General features: G+C 38.1%; 1 protein-coding gene across 1 annotated transcript in view; it reads left to right on the forward strand.

Annotated features, from left to right (window-relative positions):
• The window catches only part of Cht11 (Chitinase 11), a 141,093-nt gene extending 124,164 nt beyond the window's left edge, over nucleotides 1-16,929 (forward strand). Inside the window, exons 7-8 of the mRNA XM_067138935.2 lie at nucleotides 2,957-3,167; nucleotides 15,389-16,929. Coding sequence (XP_066995036.2) covers nucleotides 2,957-3,167; nucleotides 15,389-15,571 — 394 coding nt within the window. The 3' untranslated portion in view covers nucleotides 15,572-16,929. The remainder of the gene's footprint in view (nucleotides 1-2,956; nucleotides 3,168-15,388) is intronic.
• Nucleotides 16,930-17,260: the final 331 nt, after the last annotated feature.

The following is a 17,260-nucleotide window of genomic DNA, read 5'->3' on the forward strand; positions in this document are numbered from 1 at the left end:
GATCTGGGTGGTCCCTCTCCCCGGTACTTCGGCGCACACGATTCCGGCGATCACTACGGGCAAGACAGAAGAGCGATTCATCACTAAAGACGACCCTATGCCATTCGTCGACCCACATCTATCTTTCTCGACACCAGGCCAGCCTTACACATCACTGTTGTGGGGTCAAAGGAGCACCTTCTGCAGGGACACGGTCTCGTAAGCCAGCTGCATGCAGGCGATTACCAACTGTTTGTTGTGTAACGTGGGGTGCCACAGCTGCTCATATTTGCTCTACTGTTGCATGGGGTTCCATCCAGGCCATCCGAATGATGCGGCGATCCTCTCTCACAGTTGTCTGTCGCGCTGGGCCTGTGTCATACCTACGAGTGTGGGTACCTTCATTTGACCACTGCTGCCATACACGTTGTACCGTAAATGCCTGTCGGCCAACACGTGCAGCGACAGTCCTTAGCGATAATCCAGCCTCATACAGCCCAATTATCCGAGCCCTCTCAAAACGGCGACAGTTGTTGATAGCGTGCTCTTCTCTGTCGTCGAGGCATGTTTGATGGGGAACACTTCACTACACAGACTGCAAGTCAACTACGCTACACCAGAGTCCGTATACTGGAGTTGATTCCTCTGCAACCAATCACGTGGGGAGACCTGTAGCAACAATCCAATGGGTCTGAAACTTTGATCGTTTACATACCTGCATAGCATCATTCCATATCTTGAAAATCAACACAAACGACCAATGCCTTCATGGTGTTGCAATTTCCATTTTCTTAAGTGTATGATTATAATACATTATATTCATTTCATCTTCCATTTCTCGTTATTTACACTTACTTTTTCATTTTATTTTAGATACAATAATATCCATTACTATGAAGAACTTTACCATACGGCCCCGAGTTGACTTTAAATTCTGAAACATTCAATATATATACTATCTAAGGAATGCATATCAAAGATCTAACAAACATTTCATCAAGAGATATAAATCAAGTGTGCTATTCACAACAATTGATTATTTAAGATTTTATAAAGCACAACTGTTATTTCCCAAGAATATTATCAAGAGTATAAGGGACAATTCAATTGTTTTTATTGATCATATGACTTACAATGAGACGCTGAGTAAAAGTAACAGTTTTGTAGAAAGCAAGAATAATTTCCTGATGGATCGTCGTATTTTAGAGACGCATGGAATAGGTATTGCCGGCAAATTTTCAACCGGTTCTCTTTGTTATTATGATGCCAATTTTAAGTTAATGTGGGGGTTAATGTGAATCATCCATTCTCATTTCGTTAACACATTAACCCCCACATTGTTTTTAATATCATTTAATTTAATTGTTATTCTAGTAGTTTTTAAGAGAATCAATGTACCTGCAAATAACGTGTTTAAAAACTTAGCAATTTCACCTAAGCTTTAATAACAGCTGAAGATGTTCCCAAATAGAGAACGAAACATGTACTGTTGACAAATAAAAATTTGCTAAACGGCAAATAAAAAAGTATCAAAAAGGTGGAAGATTTTTTTTTATATACGATAACCGGAAATAACGCCAATCCGTTATAGCGAGTACATTTTAAGTCTCCTCATAAAAGGTGTTCAACCCTCTTTCCCCTTTTTTCACCCCTCTTAATGTAATTTTTGGAAAACAAAAAAAATACGTGTTTCCTTATTTTTAAAGGAAATTCCAAGTACCAATGTTTACGTCTGTAAACTTTTAAGTTTTAGAGATATAGATATCCTCATTTTAAAAATTCACCCCTCTTTTTTTACCCCCTTGGCTTTGGAATATCCAAAAATCCTCCCTTAGCTAGCACCTGCATTTCAATATGAATGTATCCCCAATATTTCATTTCTTTATGTCCAGTAGTTTTGGCTCGGCGATGATGAATCAGTCAGTCAGTCAGTCAGTCAGGACAAGTTTATATATAGATTGAATAGGCAGACCACTTGGTTATAATATTTAAGTTTATCTTGAATATTCACTACTTCACTTCCCTTTTGGCGTGTTGAAATTATACTGAAAGACTGAAATTGCGATCTCAAACCAAGGACTGTTTAAAGGTGGAGGAGAGGTTAGTTCAGTTTTCCTCGCTTTTCCAGGAAACAAAAATCCTGGCAATGTGATCATTCAGATATGAGTGAAATTAAGACGTCCCAAATCAAGCTGCCTTATTCTAAATAATGTTTTTCACTGTCAAAGTCAAACTCATTAGGATTTTGCAGTAAACCTTCTTTGCCTACTCTTTTAAAACTACCTGCTAAAAATAGACTAAAACTGAGAAATAGTATTCCACAGAAAGACACCACCTACCTATTGCAGTAGCAATATATGAAAGTTTGTCATTGATACTTCATATAAAATCCTAAGAATTGTGACAAAAGTATGTCTTTATATATAATTAATGCAGAAACATGACCAATATCTCAGAAAGGTCCAAAATATGATTTAAGGCAATATAAATATCCTAAAATTACCTACAGAAGACTTACACATTTGTTTTTACAAAGTTAGAAATCAAAATAAAGCTCATTGAACAACTATGACATGTCATAGAAATCCACCTCTTACTCATCATAGTTTTTACAGAAACATTACATGTTTCAATTCTCTCTCCACTTATATTTTCACTTTGTGCTCATTGGCAATCTCTGTTGTCAGATAAGTCCATGGTGTAGACCTTCTTGTCAGGTATATATACCATGTCCATGTTCTTTAGCTTTTGTTATCTTTTACTAGCAGTCTGTGTTTTAATTGCAGGACTAGCCAGGTGTGAGGAGAACCCTTCATTACATTGCCTCTGAAGGAAATTCCATGAATTATTGAACTTTGGAAAGTAATAAGGAATTATGAATCATTGTGTTAATTACTGGTGACTTATCACCAATAGATTTCATTGACTTAGTCTTGTAACTATAATTTGTACTGACAAATTGCAACTCAAATTTCAGGTTGATGAACCCAGCCAATCATGGATGGTCTGCTCCAGCAATTGGATTTGGCTCACTTGGTAGCGGAGGTTTTGTCTCATATCGACAAGTTTGTGCATTTCTGGCACAACCAGGAACAAACTATCAATTTGACAAGCGCAGTAAGGTGCCTTACGCATTTAATGGTCGTGAGTGGGTGTCATATGATGATAACCGCAGTGTATCTTACAAGGTATGTGTATTGCAAGTTATACTCTTTATATCTCAGGGGGCTGTTTTGACATTTCACAAGGTAATGTTAGAACTCTCCCTATGTTCACGGTTTTGATTAATTATTCATTGGTGATGTTTTTCAAAAGTGTTCATTAATTTATTGCAGGTTTCATCACAGTTTAGTTCAGAGGTCAATAAATTGTGGATAGCATTGACAGTTGTTTTTGATTTTTAGAAGCAGTTCTTATAAACACACTAATATCCTCACAACTAACTTCATGTTAACACATGGAGGTCTTAATCACTTTCATTCATTTGTAATCGTTAGGACTGGCCATTTTTTTGCTTATTTCGTATTTTTAAATTAAATACTAGTTTTGAATGTATGAAATTTTTTATTTCAGTATATTTGAGCTCATACTTTCTACTTCATATCTGTAAAAACTGTAATTAAGTTGCAAGAATTAAATTTCATATTTAAACACTTGTTGTCACCTTAATAGTTTTATGGTGCTTCTTTTTATCCTTTTCAGAAGAACAGTTTCCTAATAAAATGGGGTGTGTTTCATCCCCATGGGGGACATCTTCAGCCATAATTATAAGACAAAATGTACAATAAAAAGAACAAGGATATGTTAAAAACATGCATTAGAAGATTCTCTGTAGTTCTAATGAGTGTTCTGTCCAATGCCGATTAAAACATTAAACTGTTGTCAACTTGCTGTGCATATGATTAGAGTCAAAAATATGTAAAACTGGTCACAAAACATTCATTTGTCATGCAACTTTCTTTTGGAAAACTTAGACCTACAAATATACTAGTAAAGTTGGATTGTAAAAATGTTACAGCTTAATAGTGATCAAAATCTTGGTGTATTGATCTTGAGGAAAGTTCATATTTCTTATTTGACAGTACTCTGATTCTAAAGTTGTGAGATAATAGCAGGAACTTTTCTTTAAAAATAAGTACGCAGACCGAGTGCTGGGCCAGTCTTCGCAAGATGTAAGAAGGAAGGAATCCGAAAGGCAGAAACAGTGGCTGAGAAACGAACTCAACTGATCTAAGGGCGTGATGAAAGGAGGGACTGATCACATGCCTGTGGAAGCGAACCTGTAAGGAAAGGAATGAGGGGGTTAGTAAGCGGGGAGTGGGAATTAGTAGTTCTAGCCTATTGCAGAGTTTTGAAGATTTTTTTTTTCTCCCTATTGGCTTTACGTTGCACCGACACAGATAGGTCTTATGGCAACGATGGGACAGGAAAGGGCTAGTACTGGGAAGGAAGCGGCGAATAATAGATACCGGCCGCACTTAAGCGACTGCAGCTTTCAAGCTCTGTAAATAATAATAATAATAATAATAATAATAATAATAATAATAATAATAATAATAATAATAATAATAATAATATTTTCAATCAGTGCCAGGCTAGTTACATAGGCCAAAGAGGTCTTTGCTTCCAAATTCAATACAAGTGAGCACTTCAATGCCAATAGATACACCAAGTGAGCACTTCAGTGCCAATAGATACAACAAGTTCTCGGCTATGAGTACTTATATGTCCGAATTTAATCACTCACTTACTTCTGTTAATCAAGATTTGTCTGTCCTCTGATTAGTCAACAAAGGTAGTCTTCTCAACAACTTTGAGAATATATTCATTAGTATAGATCAAAGGTACAATCCAAATTACAACTAGAATGACATATCTGAAAATATTTGTTTTATTTGAAGAGATTACTAAAAAATTCTTCAAAACTCTGCAACAGGCTAGAACTACTAATTCGCACTCCCCGCTTACAAACCCCCTCATTCCTACCCCTACACTTCTTCCTTCTTACATCTTGCAAAGACTAGCCCAGCACCCAGTCTGTGTACTTTCATTTAAGAGAAGTTCCTTCTATCATCTCATAACTTAAGAATAGAATCAGCCTACTGTCAAATAAGAAACTTGTGAACTTCCCTCAAGATCAATACATCAAGATTTTGATCACTATTAAGCTACAACATTTCTACAATTCAACTTTACCAATATATTTGTAGGTCTAAGTTTTCCAAAAGAATGTTGCATGAAAAAATGAACGCTTTGCGACCAGTTCTACATATTTTCAACTCTAATTGCATGCACAGCAAGCTGACAATGGTTAATGTTTTAATCAGCATTGGACACAACACTCATTAGAACTACCCAGTGTCTTTTAAGGTGTTTTTTAAACACATCCTTGTTCTTTTTATTGTATATTTTGTCTTATGATTACAGCTGAAGATCAAACATGTCCCATTATATTAGGAAATTGTTATTCTAAAAAGAATTTTTTTAAAGTATATTGTAAAGGTGGAATTTTTTTAATCAAAAATACCATAACACTGTAATACAATTGATAGATCCCTTACCATGAAATTAGTGGATTGAAATTAATAGGTTTTTCATTTTTCTTGAGTTCAGAATGAAGCCTGAAGTACTGAAATATGGCTGATACTGAGTTTATTTGGTTTTTAGGCTGTTCAGCATTTTTTGTACAAGAGGTACATAATAATTAGTATTACCATCATCGATATTTGATGCTGACTCACAACTTCCGGTAAGTCACTGTTGTTCAGTCTGTTAGCGCGCGGCTGCCATTACTTGCACACTGCTGTCGAGTCGATGCAGCTCTGACACTATTTGAAAGGAAGAAGAGTATGATCCGTAGAGTAGGGGATGGAGCCAACAAGGACAGCTTATGTTAACTTGGACAGACATGCGGCAGGAAAACAAATGGTGGGAAGACCAAGAACCCACTGGAGGGACATCATAAAGATGGACATTGCAGATCGGGGAAGGACACTGGAGGACGTCATTAACAACAGAATGTATTTCAATAAGACAGAATGGAAGAGGCTCACCAGTGGTACCCAGGAAACTGGAACTGTAAATGATGATGATGATAGCTGTAATTTTCTGCCATGTATATATATTTTTTTTTTTTTTTTTTTTTTTTTTTTTTTTTTTTTTTTTTTTTTCAGAACTGTATGAACCAAATCTAATACTGCAGTGCCAATCAACGAACGCTGTCCAGTTTGTTTGTTTGTTTGTTTGTTTATTTGTTTGTTTGTTTGTTTGTTTGTTTGTTTGTTTTCATAGTAATAATGATGAAAACCAGAGACCATGTGCTGTTGTATGGGCTTCATTCTCCACAATAAATGACATCCTATACGGCCTTCATACTCAGTGTGTTAAAAGCCACCTATGAGATGAATCCAATTGTTTGACACTTTTTGTGACCCATTGAAATAACAGTTCTGGCTGAAGGTGGAAATTACTCTGTTACTCTCACCTCCATACCTGTGGAGGACGTAATCGCCAACTTTGAACCTATATAAATACTACGGGTAATAGTTGGGTCCGCCCTGTCATTATATTCTCAAATTCATAAGTTTATACAATTATTTTGACTCGTACATGTTTTGGGAGACACCACTCCCTTCATCAGAGACTTCTACATCATAAAACAGGACTTCCCATATTCTAGGATCTAACAACCCTTCACATATACAGAAAACATATTTAAAATTGTAAACTTATTTTCACGCGCACACATACTCTCTCTCTCTCTCTCTCTCTCTCTCTCTCTCTCTCTCTCTCTCTCTCTCTCTCTCTCTCTCTCTCTCTCTCTCTCTCTCTCTCTCTCTCTCTCTCTCTCTCTCTCTCTCTCTCTCTCTCAAACGTTTCTTGATATTGTTTTTTGTGTTTGTTCTTGCTGTAGTATACTTTTGGAAAACATACCTTATTTACGCGAATTATTCCCACCGCCAAATAATCCCCGCACCGTAATTTTAGAAAAGCTCATTCTGAAAAAAATTAACTAAAATTTCTTCCATCTAAAGAGTAGCGTAGGCATAAACAAACATTTCATATCAATCCGTGAGGTTCACGTGGTCTTTACGCAAATATGAACGTATAAATTTACGGATAAACCTGCTTGAACATATTTGAAATAATAAAAATATATTATCACTGCTATAAAATATATTTGCCATGAAAATTAGCAAGTAGGTCTAGGTATTTCATTAATCTGAACCTGCAATAGGTTCGATTCCCTGTGGATTGGAAGATTTGTTGTCACTTGCATCACTAGAATCCTCTCTTAAATTACTTACAAATTTGTCACACTCTACATCTAAGACACTTTTCACGTGCGGTCTCTTTTTACTCGGATATTAACATGACCGGTGGTGGATAATCCTTTTCGTGCGATGTAAACACTTAAAGCAGACACACCGGCGAACTCGGATGTTAGTTCTGAGATACAGTAAAACCTCGTTAATTTGAAGTCATTGGGACGCAGAAATCCGACTTCGAATTACATTATTTCGAATTAACCACCAACTCGTACTTCGGAAATGCCAACCTTTGACGCATCATAAAATATTCTAAAACCATTACTGCATGCAATTAACATTGATTCACAGTTTAAACCTTTCAAATGCCATGGAAAAGAACTATTTCCAAAATATATCCAACAAGGTGCATTTACATTATTCAAATAATGCACTTGGATAAATCACTGATAAACATAACCTCATGCGACGAAAGAAAAAAACACAATTCAAAGACGAGGACAAATTATGCTGGCTCCCCTGTGCAAATGCTTTCCGTTTTGGATTATTGTACTGTTTGCATTTTTAGATACCTTGTACTTGCACGGAAAGTACCTGATGCCCTTAAAACTTCGTGGTTTATCAAACTTTCCAATGACGAGGGGAGGAAATCTTTTGCTTACGTCTGCATTGCAACACAGTACAGTGACCCCATCTCCTTTAAAAAAAGTCTGTTTGGGCTAGGCATTAAAAATGCAGTTTCATTGGCATTGACAGTATTGTTCAGTGCGCTCGAATTGATTATAATTATGAGCCACACTTTTTCGCTAACTTTCGGCATTGCCAGTGTTCGCGGATTCTGGTTCTCCGCACACTGCCTATTATGTGATATTGTGGCATTCCTTAAAACGCCGAATACAAAGGAATTAAGGTTTCACTCTAACTTAACAACTATGAAACGCACTGTCGACACACTGAAGTGAAAGTGTGGAAAGCTACCGCTGCATGTTCTGGAAAACGCATTCTATCATGACCTGGAGAAATTTTGAATTTAAATTACTCTGTAAAATACCATTTTTTTAAAATGTAAACAGTTTTAAATTAAAAGTCTGAATTACTTCCGTTTAAATATGACAGTTGGAGGCACTTTTCTTCCATCTGCAGTTACACAAAGCATAACTGTACACCCAACATCGAAAACTAGGTGAGCAGGAGTGTGTTGCCAACCTTGACGCAAATAAAACCTGCACCCCAATTTTATGTCTCAAATTTTTTGAAGAATTATGCAGGAATTATTTGCGTAAGTATGGTATTAAAAATTAATCTGGTTTTTCTGGGATAAACTCAAAAAACGTTAATATCTTGACCTTTTTGTTGTTAAAAATCTTTCTAAAATGATCTTATCCTCCATTGAATTATTACTCTTCCTAAGATCTATTATGAATAATTGCTTTTGACTATAACTGGTTGAACAGAATCGTGTAATGCTGGTGTTAGAGAGCGGATGGGTACCAATAATAAAACGTTTACCAATGGCCTGCGTTCTGTCACTTTCCTACGAGAATCTCCTGAAGTCAGAATTTGTCTTCAGGCACTATGCATAAGTACATGCGCTATATTTCCAAATGCATATTTTAGATTTTCTGTGTAGTCTCCTGTGAGCAAGAAAAAAAAATAGTTGTCATGTCTTATGACTCGACCCTCGTAGTCCATACCAACTTTTTCTTTACTCACAATTAGGCCTACAGTCTTACTCAGTCCCACATTTACCCTTGTTGCCACAATCGCAGTCCTCAGTTCATAGCCTGCACACGACAGTCTCACAGTTTAGTATGATGTACGCTGTCCGCTCACTCCTTATAGATGACTTCATTCGCTGTCCCATATCGATACCCAGTCGCTCTCCCCGCCAGAACAAAACATTCACTCACAACGCTGGCCTGAGATATAACGCATGACAACAGACAGCCAGAACGAACACTCAGTTTCCACGTACAGAACATTCCACAGACTGTCCCCTTAACCTCAGTCTGTCAACGTCCACAGCAACACTCACTCACTCACACACACAGGCTCACTCACTGACAGAACACAACTGGACTCTCTGGATTGCCGAAACCGGTCCCAAAGATGTATTTTATGATAAGTTAAATAAATATGTGATGTTCTAAATAGACCATTACGATAACGTATTGAATAGGTGGAACCTTTAGCTTACTAAGCATTGTAAAATGGTATAGACAGCAAATACACAAGACTACGTACAAAGGACAGGTCTCCACTGGTTACAGACCTTCAAAATAATCACCGGAGGTTTCCACTGTGCGTTGCCAGTGGTAGGGCAGGCGCTGAATACCATTCGCTGCATGTGTATCGCTAACGTGTGACACCTCTCTCCGAAATGCTGTTACAATGTCATCTTTGTTAGAAAACTGCTGTCCACGTAATGGCTTCTTTACTTTGGTGATCAGATCATAGTGAAACGGGCTCAGATCAGGCGAATAAGGCGGGTGTGGAAGAACCTCCCATCCCCACCATTGTAAGCGACACTGAATGATGGCTGCTGTGTGAGCTGTTGCGTTATCGTGTAGGATTATGACATCCAAAAGGTCTGGGCGTTTGGTTCGCACTGCACGGTGCAATTGGTACAACAAAAAGGAATTGTAATAAATTGCATTGACAGTGTGTACCTTATGCAGTGGATGACACACAAGAACACCTTGAACATCGTATGCCAGGATTACCATAACCTTATTGGGCGACTGATTTTGTCGAACCTTGTGTCTCCATGGTGACCCCTGACGCCGCCATTCACTTGACTGTCTCTTCATTTCAGGTTCATAAGCACATGCCCATGTTTCATCAAGTGCAATAATGCGATTCAATATGGCTTGTCCTCCTTGTTGAAACCTCTCCAGATTGATACGACGTTTCGTAATGAGTCCACTTCTGTACCTCAGTTAAGTGACGTGGCACCCACTTTGCACAAAGTTTATGCATCTGTAGGTCCTTGTGTAAAATGTGCCGTATTGTTGCCGCTGGTATTGCTGTATGTTCTTGCAATTCCGCTAGAGTCCAGCGCCTCTCCTCATGTAAACACTGATCGATCACCATTATCCGCACATCTTTGTCCATGGACACCGGACAGGCTGGGCAAGGCAAATCGGCAGTTGATATTCTACCCCGTTCGAACGTCTCCACCCACCTTGCCACTGTTCTATAGGGCATAGCCTGCACGCCTAAGGCTTCCCACAGCTCTGCATGGCATTGGCGTCCATTTCTGCTGCGAAAAACTGCTATTTTAATACACGATCGTTGCTCCTGCTTGTTGACTTCAATTTTGTGACGCTCTCGCTCACACACTGAACTTGGGGGCATGCTTAGACCCACACTGTTGTTTACATACATCATCTTGTGGCATCATACGCAAGTATATACCGTACGTTTCCAAATGCATATCTTAGATTTTCCATGTTGTCTCCTGTTCACGAGAAAAAAATAGTTGCCATGACTTATGACTCAACCTGCATATTATGATTGAACATTGAGAACAATAAGAGAGAGTGCTAACAGTGTAATTGTGTGTTCTGTAGTGTGTCGTGTAAGTTGTGGTGTTGGTATGCCTGTGTGTTAGTTTGCAGTGTGTAAGTAGTTAGATAACAAATTTGAAAGTTAAGTGCTATCAGTGGTAATCTTCAATTAACTACTCTGCCAACACACAACAGTATAAACAACCCTTCAAAATAAATGAATGACTGGAAAGTTTTTTCCTAATACATCAACATACAAAAAAGAAATCTAAAGCTGAAATAAATGCATGGGAAATCAAGCACTACACTCTACTGTTATTTGTAGTAATCATATAGGGAAAGGCGAACAGTGATAACGCCAACACAATTAAATACTATGTACTGTGCAACATACGTAACTTTCAGGGATTGTTTTAACATGTGGTATACTGATTCAGATCACGTTTGTTATACTGTACATTTTTAGGCACGCACTGATTTTAACACTATCACTATCATACTGTTCACTTCTCAAAACCAAACACCTCTTTTACAAGACTCATCTACTCTTGAAGCCAGGCTGTAGACTGTAGCAGTTCAACAACACATATTGTATCAGCCAATAGACGTGGAACCGTAAACAGCCCATGAACACTGCACAACAGCCAAATGATAGTCTTTAGACTACGAGGGTAGCCCAGAAACTAATGCACTGCATGTTTTTTCTTCAACAATTATCTATTGAACACAATAAAACTTATACACAAGAAAGAATGATGTTTCATCTACACTCCCTATTTTTCCATGTAATCTCCTTCCCGTTCTGTGGTCTACCTTCGGCGAGACACAAGAGCGTGCATGCGCTGGCGTACCACTCCTTGTTCTGTTCACGAAGCCATTTCTTCACTATGCGAATCACCTCTTCATCATCCTCAAAATGTCTCCCACAAATGGCATTCTTCAATGGCCCAAACAAGTGAAAGTCTGAGGGAGCTAGCTCAGGGCTATATCATGGATGAGGTAACGCTGTCTAACCCTATTTTGTGATGTGTTCCAGTGTCCTCAAACTTGTCTGACAACATGCGTTATCATGTTGAAGCAAATAATCACCTGGCTTGTTATGGCCTCCAAGTCGCTGGAAGCGCTTCTTGAGTTTGGTTGATGTGTTCACATATGCCTCAGAATTAATCGTGGTGCCTCTCAGCATCACATCAATAAGTATGACATCATCACAGTCCCAAAACACAGTGATCATGACCTTATCAGCAAAAGCAGTTGCTTTGAATTTTTCTTCTGTGGAGAGTCGCGATGGTGCCATTCCGTATTATTATTTATAAATTTCATTTTCCGTATTGACAGATTCAAAGTATAGATAAGAAATGTGTTTTTCCACCATTCAATACACAATTTATTTTAATAGATTAAGCTAGTACCGGTTTCGGCTCTTTAACGGCCATCATCAGCTAGTACATGTTTTGTTTTAGCCATTAGACAATTCACAAGTTGTTATTGTATTAGGCATCCGGATGTCTAATGGGGGATGGAAATGTATACAATAGCATATAATTAAAATATCAGTAGTCAGGGTAAAAAGTTACAAATAGAACATGAGTATGTAAAACATATTAAAAACACACAGGCCACAATATATAACATTTAAAAAGTTTCAACACATTAAAATGGTACGTATAGGTAGACACTTGTTAAAATTTTCAATTCATGCTATATAGATTCCATTCTTCTGTCCTCTGTGCAGTTCCTTTGCTTCTAAGTTATGTTGATTTTAGTTGCGTAAGGTAATCTTCGAGAACATTTTGAAACTGGTGTACGTCTTATTGATATGGGCCTTTGTCATGAAGAAATTTTGTTATGTTATATATCCCAACTTGTGATATACTATGGCAAGTTTCAATATAGCAAACAGCAGGTCTCGAGCTTGTATTTATCTATAATATGGTGCCATTCCATCGATTGCCGTTTTGTTCCAGGCTCAAAATTGAGAGCCCAGGTTTCACCACCTGTCACAATCACGGACAAGAAGGCTTCCACCTCAGCTTCAAAACATTGCAGCAACTCAGGAGAAATGTTTTTTTCTGCGAGTTTTGTGTTCCTCCGTAAGACGGCATGGGACCCATCGTGAACACCTTTTTGCGTAATCAAGAGCACTGATGATTACACCCACACTTCCTTTGCTAATTGACAGCTCCCGCACCATCTGGCGAGTCGTTCTGTGTCGGTCCTCGCGAATGAGCACATCAGCACACTGCATCTTGTCAGGTGTGACAGCTGTGGGTGGCCTCCCCGACCGCTGCAAATCTTGGAGCTCTGCTGAATCGCTTTCAGATGGCTTCACCCTCTGTGCCCAGTGACTAACCATACTTCTGTCAACTGCTGATGCTCCATAAACTGCACATAAATGTTTGTGAATGTTTCCAACCGTTTCTTGCTCCACAGTGAGAAATTCAATGATGATACGCTGCCTATAACGTACATCACTTACAGACGCCATGTTGAACCATTGCTGCAAGTACGCTATCTGTCGGAAGAAACAGAAACTTTGCGTGCGCACTCTGAAAACTTCAAAGAATTCATATCTAAAGTTTTGCATTCATGCCATTGTTGGGGCTGAGAAAAAATTATGGTGCATTATTTTCTGGGCCACCCTCGTATATACGTGTTGGCATCTCTAAAAACCGTAAAAGTAGTTAGTGGGACTTATTATTATTATTGTTGTTGTTGTTTACACTCGTCAGCAGACGATAGTGCGACAGGCCTCGGCAGCTGGCACAATTCCCATCCTCGCCGCTAGAAGGGGGCCTCATTCATTGCATTCCTGACCCAGTCAAATGACTGGAAACAGGCTGTGAATTTTCATTTTCAACAGACGATACATAACAGACAAGAGATACTGTACATTAGACAAAAAAAAAACACAAAAAAAAACCACTTGCCAATGAACCATTGATAAGACTGTTAATTGCTTCTTGCAAAATTATTGATACTTGACCACATCAAACACAAGTTTATATGGGCCTCCGAATTGTCATGGCATACACTGCGTGGGTAATGCTGTCCAATCTAGGGAGAGAGAGAGAGATTTGCCATGCTTGCTGGTAGCTACTCTCCAATGAAATCATCCTGCAAATACACACATTGAAATTGTACTTTGGGTCCATAGCTGCCACGCTGATGCAATCATCCTTTTGAGTCCTGGATACAGAAGTCACTCATCCAAGTTTCCCATATTATGTTTGTCTTCTGCAAATAGGTCTGTTTTTCCCAAATATTGTAAACAGTACATATCTACCATGGACAACTTTACAATTTCTATATTTAACATATGAAATGAATAATTTGTTACAGAATAGACATAACCGTAATAGTTTATGTGGGCCGATGACCTTCGATGTTAGGCCCCTTTAAACAACAAGCATCATCATCATCATCAATAGTTTATGTACTGTCACAACTATGCAACTGCCACAATATCCATTCCATTTACACACCATAATATACAACACCCATCCCAAATTAATTCATACACCTATTACACACCAACTGGGAGTTACTGTTACCTAATCAACTGCCAGCTTTCTCACCAAGAGCTAATCAGACATCATCCTGCATAGCACAATCCATTCAGCACCTGCAGGGTACAGCAAGACCTGATTACCATACAGGATAGCAAGTTTTCCAATCAACAGGCAGACTGCCTGAAACAGATCAGTCGTCAGTCAGCCTTCCCATTATCGACATAGTCCAGTCAATCTGTTCTGAATTGATAGAATGGGAATATGTTGGCATGAGCAGCTGATTGTAAATTAAACTGAAAATCTGCAGCCTGTTTCCAGTCGTTCCACTGGGTCAGGAATGGAATGAATTAAGTCCCCATATAGCAGCGAGGATAGGAATTGTGCTGGCTGCCAAAGCGTGTTGCATTCCTCTGGGGCAATGTTGAAAAATGAAATGGCACATGGCTCTTAGTGCCGAGAGTGTCCAGGGAAACACCCAGCCCCCATGCCAGTGAAATTAATCAGTTAACTAATGGTTAAAATTCCTGGCCTTGTCGGGAATCGAATCTGGGACCCTGTGACCAAAGGCCAGCACGCTAACCCTTTATCCATGGAGCTGGACTGGGGCAATGATTAATGACTGATAAATGAAATGATATTGGAGAGTGTTGCTGGAATGAAAGATGACAGGGAAAACCGGAATATCCAGAGATAAACCTGTCCTGCCTCCGCTTTGTCCAGCACAAATCTCACATGGAGTGACCGGGATTTGAACCACAGAACCCAGCCGTGAGAGGCTTGTGCGCTGCCACCTTAGCCACGGAGGTATCCGATTGTAAATCTTCATGTTTTTTTTATTGTTAGGATAGTACACAGCATATCAGTCCAATCTAATCTAATGGAGGTGAATTTGCAAATTAATTGTGATATCAGTACCCATGCATATGACATTTTTTAAATTGGAGGTCCCGTGGCTATGATAATATCAAGTTATATAAAACTATAAGCCATGTTTTGTTTCAAGTTTGGCTACTTTTAAAGCTTTGAAAGTTTCATGAGTTTTCCTAGAAAAATAGCGAATGCCACTGTTAAAATTATCTTCATGAAGTAGAATTTGTAACCTGTATTTCTTCTCTTTCAGGCCGAGTACATAGTGAATAATGACTATGCTGGAGCTATGGTGTTCTCATTAAACCAAGATGACTATGAGGGAATATGTACAAGCAAAACTTTCAGACTCACCCGTCAGTTGAAAATTATTCTTATGGATGATCAACTGTTCCAAATGGAAAAAAGTTTATCCATTGCTCTTGGTATTCACTAACTTAACAGGATAAATGTGATTTGCCATCATCAGGGATCAGATTAATTTGTACCAATATGTATTAGATATTTATTTATTTATTTGTTTGTTTGTTTGTTTTTGAAATGTGGCATCATATATGGACTTAATGATGAAAATACAATTTTCATCAAAGAAAAGTTGTATCATATTCAGTAAGTTGCAAACAATTATGTAAAGGATAGGAAAAAATGTCCAGCATTTAATTCAGAAAATGCCATGCTTCTTCCTGTTCATTTTAACTTATTACACAAAATAGCCAGTTTTAAAGATGAAAATCTTAGAATACAAAATAATTCTTCACATTTGGTTTCTGAGAGTCTTACTACAAAGAAATTCCCACAGTTTATTTTTGGAAGAAAGTGAAAGGTCAGAGAAGGCTGAATTGTTTCCTAGTTTCTCTTGCCCAAAACAGTAGTTGACATGTCTTCACATATGTGGTGTACCTTTTTATGAAACTACAGTGCTTGCTGAAGATAGTTTAACTTCACTCTTGTTGTATTGTAAAAATGTTTATACAGCAGGTATGTTTATTTTCTATTAAGGGTAACATGCTTTACCTGAAAAAAATAGTTTTCTTTAGTTTGTGTGTACGACTTTATTTTCACACTTTGGTTGTGGTTACTGTTGAGGTTATTATTATTTTCGAACCTGCCGTAACAGACACCTCTCTATACAGACATTTTTCCACAGAACCGATTTTATTTTACGTAATACACTTGTTAAATGAGCCTCATACACCTCGAATACCGGACAGTGGACACTGCTATTAGCCTTGTCTACTTGTGTGAAGCGAACACTTTACACGTTCCAGGACACTTTTTTTTTTTTTACACCGAGCTATGCCATCCTTTCTTTTAAAACCTTTCAGCAGACACACAGGAATTCCTTTCTTTGAATATTTTTGCTATTTTGTGACCTAGGAAAAGAGAGAAGGAAATGTCCATAGGGATAGCCATAAGTTAATTCTTCTTTCCAAACCTTTCATTATGACCGTCTTACGTTCTAATTAGTGTACGTACTGAGAATTTCACTTGATCAGAAATGCTGCCAGAATCTCGCAAGTTACCGCAGGATTTTCCATCTTAGCTTGCATAATTTTATACATAACTCATATTAACCCTGATAAGGTCGAGGTCTGGTAGTTCAGTTAAACATGGAAAGGAAGAAACTTACATTTGTTAATAGTTGAGACAGAAATACCATATCATTTCAATTGTTTAGCATCGAGGGACAGGAAATAAATGTATTAATCGCTCAATACTGATCTGCATTTAGGGCAGTCGCCCAGGTGGCAGATTCCCTATCTGTTGTTTTCCTAACCTTTTCTTAAATGATTTCAATGAGATTGGAAATTTATTGAACATCTCCCTTGGTAAGTTATTCCAATCCCTAACTCCCCTTCCTATAAATGAATATTTGCCGCAATTTGTCCTCTTGAATTCCAACCTTACCTTCATATTGTGATCTTTCCTACTTTTAAAGAAGCCACTCAAACTTATTCGTCTACTAATGTCATTCCACGCCATTTCTCCGCTGACAGCGGAATTATGGAAACTGCAAAAGGACTTTAAGTGGAAAAGCTCGCTGAAAATTTATAATGTGGGAAAACCGAAATAAACACAATTCTGAAGAATAAAAGTGAAATTTTTAAGTGAGTGGGAGGAAAAT

This window comes from Anabrus simplex, chromosome 2 (genome assembly GCF_040414725.1).
Source record: "Anabrus simplex isolate iqAnaSimp1 chromosome 2, ASM4041472v1, whole genome shotgun sequence".
Classification (NCBI taxonomy): Eukaryota; Metazoa; Arthropoda; class Insecta; order Orthoptera; family Tettigoniidae; genus Anabrus; species Anabrus simplex.